This window comes from Diadema antillarum, unplaced genomic scaffold (assembly GCF_040938485.1).
Source record: "Diadema antillarum isolate AM-2024a unplaced genomic scaffold, OU_Dant_1.0 scf00000036, whole genome shotgun sequence".
In the NCBI taxonomy this organism is placed as follows: Eukaryota; Metazoa; Echinodermata; class Echinoidea; order Diadematoida; family Diadematidae; genus Diadema; species Diadema antillarum.
Window position 1 is genome coordinate 590453 of NW_027270925.1, and position 16634 is coordinate 607086.

The 16634-nt window shown below is 40.0% G+C and overlaps 1 protein-coding gene across 1 annotated transcript in view; it reads right to left on the minus strand.

Moving 5' to 3' along the window:
* LOC139708447 (inactive tyrosine-protein kinase 7-like) overlaps nt 1-16634 on the minus strand; it is a 102850-nt gene that overhangs the window by 18366 nt on the left and 67850 nt on the right. Inside the window, exons 3-4 of the mRNA XM_071620401.1 lie at nt 14234-14521; nt 40-208 (exon numbers count right to left, since the gene is read on the minus strand). Coding sequence (XP_071476502.1) covers nt 40-208; nt 14234-14521 — 457 coding nt within the window. The remainder of the gene's footprint in view (nt 1-39; nt 209-14233; nt 14522-16634) is intronic.

Consider the following 16634-nt stretch of genomic DNA (forward strand, 5'->3'; position numbering starts at 1 on the left):
TTGAGCGAGCAGAGGATATAGGATTCCACGATCACGTACCCAGTGCTGGTTTCGTTCAGGAGTGCCAATGGGTCCTCTCCCTTCTTGTTGATGAACCACTCCACCGGAGGTGAGGGGTCACCGCTGAAGATGCAGTCGAAATGGACGGAATCTCCACTGACTCGGAGAGCATCCTCGGGAGGGGTTACAATGACTGGTATGTTGGAATCTGCAATGATAAAGAGGGTTCAAAATACTCACATAAGGGTGTGACATATCACAAGTTTGAAGGTTATCAGCAGATACACATATCTTGCAGTATCAGGTTTTGTAGCATGTTCAATGCCACTGATAGAACATCCTTGTTCAGTTTCATACTTATTGATTTTTGGAATTTGGGATCAAAGTGGAACATTTTTCAATGGTGAAGAAACAAATCCTTTCTTTACCACTTAATATATAAGCTTTATTTTAGGCTTTACTGTTATATATATATATATGTATATATATTTGTTCTTTTTTAGAACTGTAAGAAACAACAAATGGTAATTGAATTGAACTGAAATCCTTTTCAAAGTGTTGTTGGAAGGTATACTGCACTTATAAGTGCCTTCTACATAGTTGCCCTGCAGTCTACATGTAATACTTCATGTATTTTGGACAGCCACAGTTGGTGTTCCTTAATTAGCAAGCCAGATGAATAATTCTTATTCTAAAAGATATCAAATATTTCCATCATGAATATGTTGGTGGCCTGGATGGCCAAATGAATAAGTAGTTGAATATTGCACACTGAAGTCTAACACTCCCGGACTTATTACATGCATAAAAAACTGAATGGCATAGATGAAATTGCTTTGAATTTCTTAGTATACTTTGTTTTAGGTCTGTATAAAACTGAAATCCTTTTCAAAGTATTGTCGGAAGATATACTGTGCACACTAATAAGTGCCTTCTACACAGTTGCCCTGCAATCTACATACAATACTTCCCTGTGAGAATAAAGTTTAGCCTCCACCACTTAGCTCACCAAATAAGGAATAAACAGAAAATAAAAAAAGATATAAACAAGAATACCACATCAATATCAATAGGGTAAGCATACAAACATGGTAGCTGACTATAACTTATATTACACATATTACACATATCACATATTACAACGAACCTGAGTTTCATGCGTGTCTTGTGGGTGAAAAAAAAATGGTCAAGACCACTTAATTAACCTGGTCAAGTTGTATAACAGGTAACTTAATGAAGTATTGCAGACAGCATATAGCCCAGAATGATTTCAAGAAAAACATCCCAATCTCACCCTGCCACTTCCTCAAAACCCTCGCTTTACAACTTGGAGTAGATTACAAGATATGTATACACTCCCATCTAAATGGTCTCCTCCGAATATATGATGTATGTATCTCTCTCTATCTTTCCCTACAGCTGCATGAGAGGGAGTTCTAGCTAGACACGGCAGTTATAAATGATTAAGATGGAATTCTGTTAGGAAAGCCTTGAGGGAGAAATGAGTCACATAGAGGAGCTCAGTGGACTCAGAAACAAGGCACAAGCATCTCTAAACCCCCTCCCCTCAAATCCCCCCCCCCCCCCCCCCCCCCCGGAAAATTAAAAAGAGAGAGAGAGAAAAGGAGAGGAGACACAAAGTTGAAGCATACATTTGAACTTAAAAAATTCAAATATTGGTCTGTACAACAACAAAAAACTGACAAAAATATTTGATCTCAGTTTATCACAAATGAAACTAAAGAAGAAAGAGAGATATGGGGTACATAGGAAGCACAGTGAGATGAAAGGATAGTACTGAGAAATTATAAAAGACAGTAGTTCCATCTCACAGAAAGAGTGTACCTGTATTCTGACACAGTGAATAGAGATATGAAAATTTCTTCAGATACATACGGAGACAGAGATTATCAAACGACAGATTAAAATCTCCTGACATGAATGGCAGAAAGGAGAATCAGACAAAAGACTAGTCTGACGAGTCTGACATAGAAAATTGCGGCTGTATATGCAATGAAACGCATGATTTCATATCTAAAACCTGCATCAAATTATATAAACAAATCATCATAGGATAAAAGTTATGAATTGAAAAAAAAAAAAGAGTTTGGTTCGAGGATGGACACTTTTCAATCATGGAACGTGAATCAAGATGTCTTTTGAGCTTGCCGACAATGAGACCTACAGTAATCCACGCAGCTCTCATAGGATTACTGTGAACTTCAATGCCACCATGCTACAGCTTGTGACCTGCCATAAAATGTCACTGGGTACTGTAATTCATATGAGATATTACATACATTGGTAATTTGCCAGAGAAGTGACAGCTACACACCCCCAGCCACCATCACCACCAGCCTGATGACTTGCTTGTATCTTTATAGTTTTGATGTCTCTCTTATCTATACCCTTTTTCATCACACTCACTTGTTGCAACGTAAGTAAATCATCCTAAGCCTACCATTACTTTTCATTAATTAACTCCTATTCCTTCTGTCTCTGATACATAGCACAAAGTTTTCTGCAGTAAGCAAATACCTGAAGTACTTGTGAGTTAGTATGCCAAGAAGCCACACGTGGCAAAGGCAATTCCAAATTTTGCCCTCTACTAAATAAAAGACATGTTAAAGGACAAGTTCACCTTCATAAACATAAGGATTGAGAGAATGCAACAATATTAGTAGAACACATCAGTGAAAGTTTGAGGAAAATTGGACAATCGATGCAAAAGTTATGAATTTGTAAAATTTCTGTTTTGGAACCGCTGGATGAGGAGACTACTACAGCTTGTGAGTCATATGCGTACAACAGTATAAAGAAAATATAAAGAAAATTCAACATATTTTTACTTTTTTCGCATAATAAAAGAGCACTTGACTTGCCTCTTTCTAAAGGCAGGGGGAATAATATTACCCATAACATTTGTCGGTAACGAATCGGGGGAATGTGTACTTTTTTCATAAGATGAAATTTTGTGAAATTCTCTTTATATTTTCCTTATATTGTTGTACGCATGTGACATCTAAGTTTTTCACACACTGCAGTAGTCTTCTCATCCAGCGGTTACTGCACAAAAACTTCAAAAATTCATAACTTTTGAACGGATTGTCCGATTTTCCTCAAACTTTCAATGATGTGTTCTACTAATATTGCTACATTCTCTCAATCCTTATGTTTATGAAGGTGAACTTGTCCTTTAAAATGATGGAGCAGATCCTCATCAAATGTTTGCTTGAGAGTGTACACATCACCAGGCATAATTCTTTAATAGGTAATTTTGCTTTGTGCATGAGATTGGTATCCAGGATTAATTTACAAGTACTTTGGCATTTTTGTCCATCAAATAAAGTAACTCATGCTAACAGCAAAGAAACACAATTTACAAATAAAGGTCTGCTATTGTAGCAACTTGGGGCATCCCTTTTAACTCATGAAGGAAGTATGGATTACAGTAGATGATAGCAATAATAACAACAACATTAGCAACAACAACAACAAACATATTAACAACTTTGAGGCATGTAGCCTTTGAAGTGAGGGGCTGGCAGAATTCTTCCAGCCATTTAGCTGACCTAGTGTGGTGGAAGAAAACACTTCCCCTCATTTTTCCTACTTACTTCCAGCAAATGCACCAAAATGTGACCGACTTCGCACCGACTTCAGCCGAAGCATGGCATGCCAGATGAGGCATGCATGAATGTTTCTTAAGCACATTGTGCAAGCCCCCTTTCCCTGTTCCCCCTGGAGGTTTTCAGAAACACGCAACTCTGGGCTGGAGTGCCGGCGCTTGCCCCAGGGTGCATTTCTCGCCCCATCAAAGGAAGCGACCTGCCCCGGCCTTCTCCTTGAGGTAGGACTTTTTTTTTTTTTTCTGACAGCACCGAGGATCAGCAAAGATCCTAACAGGTTTTAAATCATGCTCGATTCATGTTTCCTTCCCCCCATTCCTCCCGCAAAACTTCTGGCAGAATAAGTAGCAGAAGAAGGAGGGGGGGGGAGGTGGAATGGGATTAAACATGCTTGTTAAACATTCATGCGAACCCCGGAGGACCTGCCTGCAAGCCCTGGGGCTGCTGGAACCCATTTTGATAAGCGGCAAGATTTGGATTGATGAGGGCGCATTGGGTTTCGGCGTGGCAATGGCTGCGTGAAAGGGAGAGCCGTCCTGCGAGTGTGCGGAGGCACCAAATATAGGCAGGTTGTTTCCCCTGCATCCAACATCTCAATCTCCATTCGTAATGTCACACCCCACTCCACTCGGAGCACACGGAAACGGAGGAAGACTACTTGAAAATTCAAACACAGAACGAGCCTCAGCTGACTCATTCTCAACAAAGTTCCATCCATCCCGGTCGGCTTCATGAATTACAAAAGTGCTGTCGGACACATCATGCGTGTGTGTGCTATGGTTCCAGAAGGAAAACACGACAATTTGGACATTCTTGACGGGGTAAATTGTGACTACCGATCGCTCCACCATCTTGTTTTGATGTCTTCCATGAATCATCATCGAAGACTCAATAGTGTTAAGACAAAATGGCGGAATGTTGATCACAATCCAAATGCCAAGATTTTTTTTACGCCCGTTCGTAGGAACAGAAATATCCCGCTATTTGCCGATCACAATAATCTGTCGACCAAACTGCGCATGCCCGACATCTACCGAAATGGTGACCCTTACCCTTGTGTTCATGAGCTGTTGTGATGTGTGTTTTCAGGGAGGTGTCTTGAATAACTGAATGAAAAATCTCAAGATTTTTTTTTTAAATCCAGCATTCCTGCACTCACTGCAGTGCAAATTATCACACTATTTCTCAAATCATCTCGATAATTCCAAAATAACAATTGCACAATTTCTTGGGATTTGGATTGCTATGCTGATCACACTGTCTCGCGAGATTATTGTGTCTACACAGGTAAAGATCTCGAGATATGGATAGTGATGCAAATCTTGAGATTTGTATCCTGGAATTAGTATCAGTGTGAATCCCACTAATGTAGGCAAAGCACAGAGACCCAACATATAGCTAACCATAGCACTGAAGGTTTTTTTTTATTATTATTCTAACACAGATTAGGCAAATATTACAAGAAGTTCCTTATTCAATCATGGAAATTTCAGCATTTATATCCATATTCATTTCATATTTCATACCACCCCACATAATACCCCACTGTGACTGCCATTCTGAGAACACTGGAACATGTCAATAAACCACTGCATGGAGATATAAACATTACAATTCTTACAGATACTTTTTAGTACAAGTTCATCCTATTGTGCATCCAGTAATTGCAGCAGACGACGGTATTTTACAACACGAATTGAACCCTCAGATGAGCTTCTGTACACAAGACCATTGTACTGGCACTCAATTGTTGTTTATTCAGATTAGATAACCAATTTTACTTCCGACTGCACCTCAACGGTTTCAACCAGTGGGGCGCATTATACTCCAGCCCGCATATAACACTCATCATCGAAAAATGCGCAAGCGGTCGGCCAAATAGGACAATAGCCTGCTCAGACGGGGCAGAGTTCAGCCGCAGACCAGTCTGTCTGGTCTGGCAGCCACAAGGCTGGTAAACCAAGGAGGGCAACCATAAGTTCTACTGGCCAAGGGTGAGGGATCACTGTGGTATTTCAGCTCACTTCACAAATCTCCAGGCACAAGCATGGCTAGAAAGTAGTGAGCACAATCATGTTTTGATATTTCATGGTATGACAGTACTTTGCTGGCTGGTACCAGAACGCAGAACACAAGACATACTTGTACAGTTTTAGGTGTACTCTTGGAAGTGGAAAGAGATCCCAGCTCCCTGGTGTACTTGACAATTATCATAAAGGGCCGACACTGTAATCAGTCGCTGGCAGAACTCATGAACGATGAATAGTCTTTTTCCTTTCCTTTTTTTTTCTCTCATGGGGGGGCAGTTTAATACAATTGTCAAACACATATAAAACCCATGCTACTGTAGGCAGATTTTCTTTTTTAAAATTCAGGGCATAGTTTTGGTACATATCAACTGTAATCATCAAAGTGGTTTCAGAATGAGAGATGTTCAATCTTCAAACCCTGTACTCTACAGTATCTTGAAAGACTCTTTCATGGATTAAACACAAACCAGTAGGTCTATCTCTAGTATCTGAGTATCAATAGTGTCTCTACCCACAGCCTCTTTCTTTACCACCGCCCCCCCATCCAATATCCATATTCTCAAAACCCTCAGAATTGAGTAGAGACACATTACTACAGAAAACCCGAATCAGGGATTAAAATGCACTCGAATTCCTTCCTGCATGTGTCACTTTATAATCAACAGCAACAACAGCAAGAAGGTCAACCTTGACGAGGTGTTCATGATACAGATACCTCATGAAAGATACTGTCGATCCATAATTCATAACGAGGAGGGCTCCCTCTTCAACACCTCAGTGGATTCTCCAGTCATCACTGATACATTTCTAGGTCACCAGTCTGCAATCTAAACCCCCTACACAAGTCCATTTTCACTTAATAAATAATCTCTTTGCACCTTTACCTGTAACCCTCGGGTGCCAATACCATTGGCAATCTCCCATAAGTATGGGGGTCCCTTTGGGAATCACCTTTAAATATTAAGTCTTGAAAGAACCATGCTCTTCGATGAAGCATAATGTGACAAGCCTGTGAAAATAGACCATGCAGTACCTTTGACAGTTATACAGTATCATACCTTTTTTCGGTACCTTTCTTTGCCTTGAAGACCAGCAGAAAAATACCCATACATACTATAGTGACAGTGCACATGAATTCAAAGACTTCTTACATTTCTCATTGCTGAAAATGTAGGTATATATAGTTTATTCTGCGATGAATCCTACAATATCACTTGTCATCTCAAAGCAAAGCTTCTGAGAAAGCAGTATGGTTTTGATACCGAGGGTTTGAAGGCAGTAATAATCATCTATAGGATGGAAAGAGCAATTGTGGACAGCTACCATGCAATGATGCGTTGGTCATATGGAATTGCGTTGCAAATAAAACCATGTCTGTGCGTCTAACCAATCAAAAAGTGTGACATTAAAAAATCTCCCTTTGTGCTCTTTATGTCTGATTCTAGTTGTTTGAAAAGTAGATTTTCTCTCTTGTTGTCAGAAATATGTGGAGGAAAGAAAAACAAATCCAGGAGCCGAGCTAGTTCTTTCCCAGTGCCATATCTGAGTCGTCCCTTTAAGGCTGGCTGATTTGCAAAGGTCTACACCATGGGATGAAGTCAGGCATGAAACACCTTGAATTGAGGTAGGCGGCAGTCTGCCTGCTACCCTCGCAGAAGAAAAGACATCCAGTCCCCGCGTTTGATCCTGACGATGTTACAACAAAGTCTCCTCGAATCTCCACAATGTGCATTTTTCTCCGCGGGAAGGATTGTTTGCACATCTCATTTTATGCGTATGCCAATGCAGTTCCGCATTATGCGACTTTCTATAGAAACTTTTCTCTTCTCTTTTTTAGGTTGACGTGCATCAATCTGTTACCAACTGTTGCCAAAGTCTAGGCTGTTTCTGTTTCATTCATGAATTTCTAATATTCCATGTAACATGTCTTTTCTCTACAACAATGGTGTGGAGAGAGAGATTGAGAGAGAGACATGGGGGGGGGGGGGCTGTCAGACAATTTGTATACAAGTACATCTTTGTGAATTCATTCGGCAAAGCAAACAAAACCTAACTAGGTATGCTACATTTCTGCCTCAGTGAATTTCTGTATCTGATACAAACATGTTCATTTTCTGCCATAATCCATGCAAAGCTTTCCATGGAAGCACAAAATACACATTTTCACAATTAGGAGGGTAAATTCATTTCATAGAAAAAAAAACCCCAAAGAAACCAAAAAAAGAGAGCACACAGAAAAATCCAACCAAGAAATCACAAAACAATATTAACAATCTCATTCAAAAACCTGTATTACATTGCACACTTGGCTTACTCTCTGTATACTCTTGTTCAGGTATAAAAGGACAACTAATAGATGCCCTAACATTGCCCCATAACCCTCAGTGTGCCCAGACACTTAGCTTAAAGGGATCGTATAGTTTTGGTTGAGACCTAATTTCAGGTTTCTAACATTTTTTGGTGAGATAATGAGTAACTCCTTATGAAATATGAAAGAGCATGTAATTACAGTGTACATGAGGAATTCAATGTTTATTTGATGAAAATTGGTTTTGAAATGGCTGAGATATCAAAAACAGAGCGATTCTAATAAAGTGTGGGACCCACATTTTATTACGATCACTTGGTTATACTTTGTTTTTGGATGTTTTAGTCATTCCACACCCAATTTTCATCAAATAAACTTTGAATTCCTCTTAAAATGGTATGATCTGTACTATTTCATAAGTGTTTTCTTGATATCTCGCAAAAAGTTAAAAGCCCAATTCTCATCTCCACCAATACTGTACCATCCCTTTAACCTTCAGAGTTTTTTCATCAGGATTCATCCAACCCATCCAAACCTGACCTAGTTGTAGATTAACAAACCTGCTCAGGTGTAGCAATGTGCCCGAGACTGTTTCCACTTCAGTCGAGAAATGTACTGTATATGCCGAATATTTCGCGAGGTTTTTATTTTCGCGAATTTTCGCAAGTCAGCTGCTATTCGCGAAATTAAAAACACGCGAAAATATTGACTCTAATGCCGATATGAATGTGCCGTACGCGTATACATTTTCTCTGTTCAGTACAGGACTCCACGATCGCGAATTTAACCACTCGCGAAATTTTCGGGAAGTCCCGATTCGCGAAAATTTAGACTCGCTAAATATATTGCGTACACAGTGAATGCAATGCTGAATTACAATTACTAAATTGCAATTATGATTCAAATTATCGTCTATACATACGATCGAGGAAAGATTAGCAGATTCTGAGATTTTGAATTTCAGAGCGAGGAGGGGAGGTGTGGCTTCTTTCCGAGTTGCCATCAATCACTCTTGAGCGGTAAAATGCACTCGCGCTTTGACTGCACTGCGAGCATTTGAGGAGTGCAGTTTCTCTGCGGAAGTATTTGAAAGGACACAGTAAGCACCTCCCCAGAAACACAGTTTGGAGGTCAATCTGTACACACGACTGTTTCATTCCATAATTCTGGTGAACAACGACTGGAAAACACCTCCGAACCGTCATTTGAAACACGATTGGAGTTACGATTTAAATCGTCCTCCACGATTCCAGTTTGCATTCACACGGCAAAGATGCACGATTTGAATCATGATTCTAGTGATGTGTCATTTCAATCCTGTTTCAAATTATGCACTCTCGGTGCGTGTGAAAGCAATCTATGACCCACTGGAAGACCATGGACGCGACACAATACGGATTAGGTAATCTCTTTTTATTGACAGTTAATATCCAGGCATCTGTACTAATCAGTGAAGAAAGCACTCGAGTGTTGCACGGCGAACGGTGAACAAAAGGCGATAAGTTTTAAATAAAGGAGTGTCCATCTCATTTCATCATCACTGTTTGACAAGATGAAACTAACTTGAACTGTCAATATATACAGAACTACTGCTATAACTCACTGCCGCAGTCAGCCTGCTAGTTGCCGCACCATCCTAACAAGCACGATAAAAATCGCAAGCATATCTTTATCTTTATGGGAAACACATGTCCATTCTCAAAATAGCAGGAAAGATACATATGTCTATATTTTTTTCTTCGCCACAGCGCACATAGAGAGAGTTCCAGTGTATCTGCTCTCAAGTAGCCAGGCGTTTATGGGGGGCACGAAATGCAGGCCATTTTCGATGCAAATTGGCCCCCCTTTTATGGGCAATTTTTATCGCCAAGGGACTTGCCCTATTGCTGGATAGTGTTTGTGCAAGGAGAGGCTGGCAACGATTATAAAAAAACACAAGCGAGCGGTTAGCCTGGGGGCTGGGGGTAAGACAATTGTAACAGCAGTTATGGGCTCCTCTGGTATTCTAGCACCTCCTTGTCAGGCGGCCTGCTACGCCATTGCCTTCTGTTCCCTCTCAGTACACAGAACTGGCATCTGATCATGAACTCTCCCTCTTTGGAAAGAATTTCAAAAAATTGTGTGAAACCACAAATATCTGATCACTTCTGCCACATTGTTTGTTGTCAAGGCAGGACGATGTATGCTCATAGTGATTCTTATGACCATCAAACTGTGGATTTGGCCAAAGAATCGAACAGGGCTCTCTCCCCCCCCCCCCCCCCCCCCAACCCAATAGCACATAATCAAACCTGGCTTTCTTCACACTTTGTAAACTAAAGAACTTCCCACAAATGCATACAGGACACAAGCGTACAAATTTGTACTAAATTTATCATTTCTTTGTCCAGAGCAATCTTTGATACTCTTCAGTAAGGGAATTTTTCCTTCCTTTCTCACATTTCGTCAGATGTATAAAACTATCTACTTTTAATTGAAATATAAAACCGTGACCCAAATTCCAACTTGCCGACAGCAACATATATACCACTTGATGATTTGATGTGAGCTACTGAGCACTGAACAATGGAAATATTCACTGATGATAGAGCACAATGATAATTACATGCACTTGATCTTGAAATGCTTCGGTTGGGTGGTCAAAGTAAACACCTCACATGGTAGTGGTCGATGACTGACCAATACTGTCCATTCTACTTCACAGTCGTTCACACCGCAGTTTTCATTTCATTTCCCCGCGACACCTCCTGTATTTATTCTAGCAGCGTCCCTCACTCCATCTCCGGCCAGATGAGTGGCTGGGGATCGCAGCGGAAAGGGAGGATTCCGTTTGCGAGAACATCTTTGGCACCCGGGCCCCAACTGCTGGGAAACATTACTCACCACACCAGCGATTCCAACCACGGTTTGAGATGCCTGCCACTCCTATCGATTACAGTAGGAGCATGAGTAGTCGCAGACCCTAGTTAAATCTTGTTTTGACATTTGATCTTCATCTTTTTTTCTCTGATATTTTACCAGGCACAAAGATAAGACTGAGGATGTAATGAGATTTGCGAAGCACGGCATCATCTTTTTATTGGAAGTAGAGTTGACATCTCCCTGTCTTCCAGTACGCTTAATCCCTCCCTCCCACCCCCCCCCCCCAGCACAGCTTATTCTTATTTTGTAAAGTCATGATTGTAACTGGCTCAGTTTTTTCGTGCTCCTAATAATCCTCACTGATATTCATGGTTTGGTTATTCACATGCACATGATGCGAACAAAACCAGAAAGATGGTGCTTACATAGCCCTTGTGAAGTCCTCACTACGTTTACACGCTCACATCCACAGTGATGTCAAATGTTTTCGGCAATACTCCACAAGCCCTCATTTATGATCTTGTGGCACGGAGGACAAACAGACAGACAGACAACACACACACAAGAAGACACATAGTGCACAATGCATGTGTGAGAAGTCAGGTGCCTTTTAAAGCGGACTTACATGTACATGTATCTGCACAAGTCACGAAACCTGTGCATGTATTCTCATACGAGTAACAGCAACAATTCTAGTCCAGTCGCGTTCATATAATCACTTTTTTTTTATGGCTAGGCCCCCATATTTGCCGCATCAATGATTCCCTAAAAGAGGTATAAAACGTTGCAAGATAATTTCCATTTCAAAGCTAATCAGAACACATGTATTCTCTCTCTCACACACACACACAGACAGACACACAAACACACATACACCATATATCTCATGATATCAATCCCCCAACCCATAAGCACCTGCAATCACTTCCCAGATTCATGAGAAAACATGAATAATTCAATTACTCCTTGCTTGCCCCAAGCATCTCTCCCACCCCACCCTACCCCCGACTAATCCTAGCTCTCGGCAAGATATAAATTGATAAACTCCGGGCACAGAAATAACAAATACGGCAGACATCAAAAGCGGCCTTGTCGGCCGCACCACTCCTTGCGACAGCATCTTTCACGGAGGATATGATATTTACATTTTCAACTATATCTCTCCCTCCGGTGCTTCTTTGAATCGCATTTCATTCAAATTCTCATGGAATCAAACAAAATTCTGGCTAAATCTTCTCAAAAGAACATAGAATTAAAAAAAAAAAAATGTGCATTACCAATGTATAAATGTTATAAAAGAAATAGGAATATACTGTTCATCTCACATCTAACATAAAAAAAACAAACAATCTGAAGTCTCATTTTGAGAAACAAAATATGTGATCATTATCCTTAAACAAAACCCATCATGGAATTTCAGCTCACAAGAAACTAATGAAATTATTTTGACACCATCTTGCTCTAGTTTTTTTTTTCTCATTTGTTTGTTTCTGAGAACTGAATATCATGATACCTCAAAAGAAAAATAAATCATCAGCCATGGACTCATTTGGCATTTCTGCTGGATGGCCACCATGGGCAAACGGTACGACAGATCATATATAATAACAAAAGTAATAACTGGAGAGGCTGCAACATGCAGCTAAGGGTGTGTGTTTGTGTGTAGGGAGAGAGTGTGTGCTGGAAGCTTTGTTTTGCACTTAGGCTTGTTAAGCATTCATGTACGAGAGTATCCCGTACAAACCAGAGTTCTATCAATTCTAAGGACTCTCTGTAAAGGGTGGTAAAAGCCCATTCTACATTCACATTAATTCAAATGAGGGATAAGAACAGTTAAACCCACAGAATAATCATTATTTCATTGGACTTGGACAAACAAAGAACTCAATTATGAAATGTACAAATTTCACCTGACTGCACATCAGTGAAGTTGGGCAAATAAAACATAGATTTGTGCACATTGTATGCAATAATGATGTAACCCTCTTCTAGAAGTTAGTTTGCATACATTATAAATCCTCACAAACTTGTCAAAATTCAAAACAAATAAACCATATCCTTTGCACAAAAAAGCCAAAAGAATATCCCCCCCAAAAAAAATATATATATAATAAATATATTCTTTGCAAAATAGTAGTCTAGAGTATGAGTAATGTTGAAGTAGTCCAACTTTTTAGATGAGAGAGTTAAACTGATAAATCTAAGACAACAAAACAAAAATTGTTTGTATTTTCAAGAAACAAAACAAAAAATTGTTTGTATTTTCAAGAAACAAGACAAAATAAACCAAAAAAGCCAAGAGTTGTGATTTGATAACATCACAAACTCATCTTTCATGGGTTACCTGTGACCAATAAGTATCACTGCTTCATCAAACACATGAAAATGGTAACTTCCAGTACTTTCTATTTTCACTCTGACTGTAATGAAATTCCCACTGTTATGTCTGTTTTACACTTTGTTTGTTTTAATTTAGAAAAACATTACAGTTAACATGAAAACGGAGCAGTGTATTCCTTTAATGCTTTCCTGGCCCTCGAGAGACAGTGCTGGTCTGGAATTGATATCAACTACTCGGCACTTCGGGCAACTGATGATTTATCACACGCCTGATACGTCATGTCGTGGCCGCGATACGACCACCAATTGAGAGCTGCCATGACTTTTGCTTGATGCCTTTACAATGAATTCATTTCCGTTTGAAGGATTCCCCCGGATCAGTTGCGACCGGCCGAGGGTTCCCCTTCTATTGTGGGTGTTCTCCTTAACTTTCCATGCAAGATTATCAATCATGCTTGCCGCCTGACATGTGGATGACTTGCTGCCATGCAATATGTACACAGAACATTGATTCAATTTCATGCATAAAAAGGGGACAGATTCATACAAACCTTTGGCATGTTCCTTCCCTCAATCGTAAGGTCCCCCTTCTTGTTTCCTGTTTCCCCTTACTCTATTCCCACCCAACCTCCACCCCTCCCCCACCCCATCGTATATTTTATGAATGTGTCAAACACGAACTTGAATATGAACATGAAAACAAGACTACATATCAGTCTTTTGCGACAACAGACTTAGATAGTTCTTGTCATTTGCATCAAATGGCCATTGCAGATACCACTGTCACAGCTAATCCACTAAATAATAAAGGCAAAAGTTTCTCCATTAACAAATTTCATGATTATGTTCAAGTGTGTTTACCTTACTAGTCCAAAGTCCACAAAAACTGCATCAAATATTATGTACAACAAGAAGCAATGTAAATCTGGACACAAGTCATGGATAAATTGCTCATGGCCAAATGCAGAATTTAACATTTTTGTGTGATGCTACTTTGCTGAGTGAAATATTCAAATTGTAAGAGTGATAAGGTATGACAGCAAAAGTGCAAAGCTCCCACGTACCAACGATATCTAGTGTGATACCATCAGAACTCCTGGATGAGCCTGCCGAATTCGCAGCGAGGCATTCATACGACCCACTGTCCTGCGCAGTCACGCTCTTGATCTTGAGCCGGTTCGTGGTGAAATCTACGTTGGAGCCGGCTGCGAGCTGGGCGTTGTCCCTGTACCAGGTGATATCCGGGGTGGGGCTGCCCGTGGCCTTGCAGACAAGGGTGACTCGGTCCCCCTCCTCGATACCCTCCAGCGAGCCGGGGCTCTTTAGCTGCACCCTCACGTCACTACCGACCCCTACGTCATCGTGGAGAGATGGAGGCGGGGCAGAGAGAGAGAGAAAGAGCGCATTCAGAGACGAGCATTCCATGTTAGCAATGGCAACAAAACATTCACTGCAGGGGTTAATAGTCAAACATGGAGAATGTAGCTGTAGCTGTGCACTGTGAGCATGGCAAATGATAGTGAAAATGGGCGACATGTGATATATGCTGACGATGGAAAAATAATTAACTTGCCAATGAGATGAAATGTATAGACAAGGCTAAATCAAAAACAAAAAATAGGTAATCGTCAGCCAACTGGACCCAACATCTAGTTGCAAAGTAAATCAATCTACTGATTTGCCAATCAACTATCATAGTTGGGTGCTTTTATGATGAAAATATTCATCTCAAAACAAGCACCTTATAGTTGAGAATGATTTTGATATACCTCTGAAAATGCCTTTTCACTAATATTCAAGCTCATTATCATATTTTTTTTTTCACAGGTAAGCGTATATTAAAATTTATATTTGCATTCAAACATATATCTACTCTTACGTAGATATTTGGTAAATGCATTCATACTCACATTCAAAATTCATATTGATTTTATAAACTTATCTAGATCTTTGTCACAGAAGCAACCTATATGTACTCTTGATTTACAATGAAATCACAAATTTCACTGGAAATTAGTAGACTGTGATGACTGACTAGAACAGAATACAAATTTTCTGCACTAATTGAACAATAAAATTGTATCATGCACTTTTGAATATCTAGCCATGGTGATGATTTCAATACAAAGCAATCTCTCTATCACAACATTATAATTAGATGCTGCATGCTAATTGTGAAGATACAGAACATGAAATATGCAACAAGGCAAACGAACAGTTTAAAAAAGTGTGTGAATCCCATAAAAAAAGGCATCTTCTCTGTCGAGAATAAAACATGGTGGAAATAAACCACATGGTGATATGAACCCATATTTCATCCTATAGACACTGTGTACACGGATGATACAAACAAAATATAAACATATTTTATCTTGCAAAATACATTTACATCCTTACAAAATGTTGATGATAAAACAGATTTAGTGTATAGTTACCTGGGTATCATTTACACTCAGGTATATTCATCACATGTCTGTGTTTTATAATTCAATCAATCTAAATGGTGCATCATGTCTGTGAGATAAATAGGCAGATTAACAGATCAACAGTACGATGAATAAAGGTTCCAAGTTCAGGGCATGATAAAGGTACACAGGTAAGATATCCTCACACAACGCTGGGTTGTGGAGGCCACAACAACATCGGTAAAGCAAAGCAGCAAAGCAGCCGTATTTCCAAACATGGAAGTATCCAGCAGATACATGATGAGACCACAAAAAGGCAAGAAAAAGAAGAAGAAGCAGAAAAAAAAAAGGGAGGGCAGATTGGATCAGATCATGCAACTTGATCGCTGGAAAGCTGCCATCGACGACACTCTTTGAAGTGACAAGTGCCGCTGCAGCATATTGGAGATAATTGGTGGTTGTGTTACAGTGTAACCCAGTCACCATCTCATGCTGTTTGTGTCACTTTCACTTTCCCCGCTAATCCGTGCATGTTACGAGATTTGGACATGCTGGGGGTAATAACAGGCAAGCCATGCCTATGTTAATAAGGGTGAGATGGCAAGTACCTGGGCTGTCAGCCTTGCTGTGTGCTTAAGGTATGGGCTAGGGCTTCTCACGGGCGAGAATCAAGCAGTAACGTCCTGTATGTCAAAGTACTTTCCAGAAGAATTTATCTGATTCGGAGAAAGCTATTTTGAGTGAAAGGAGAGAAGCCCTTACAACGCCAAAGTGAAACTTTGAGCCACATCTGACAAACATTACAAGCAATATGAGCACTTGAATATCAGTAGGCCAATCACCACTGCCTCCTATGGGTATGCATAATTGGCTGTAAAGTTAACGCATTTGTTTAGTACAGTACCTGCCACTTTTTTTCAAACCATGTTTTGAAAGAAATATCTCAGTCACAGCTTTTTTCAAGAAACAAATGCCACATGCTCTTCTGACTGCCCTTCCATGATTGAACATCTTCATGCAAATTCTAATAAGCAAATATGTGTACATACTTTTCAGTCAT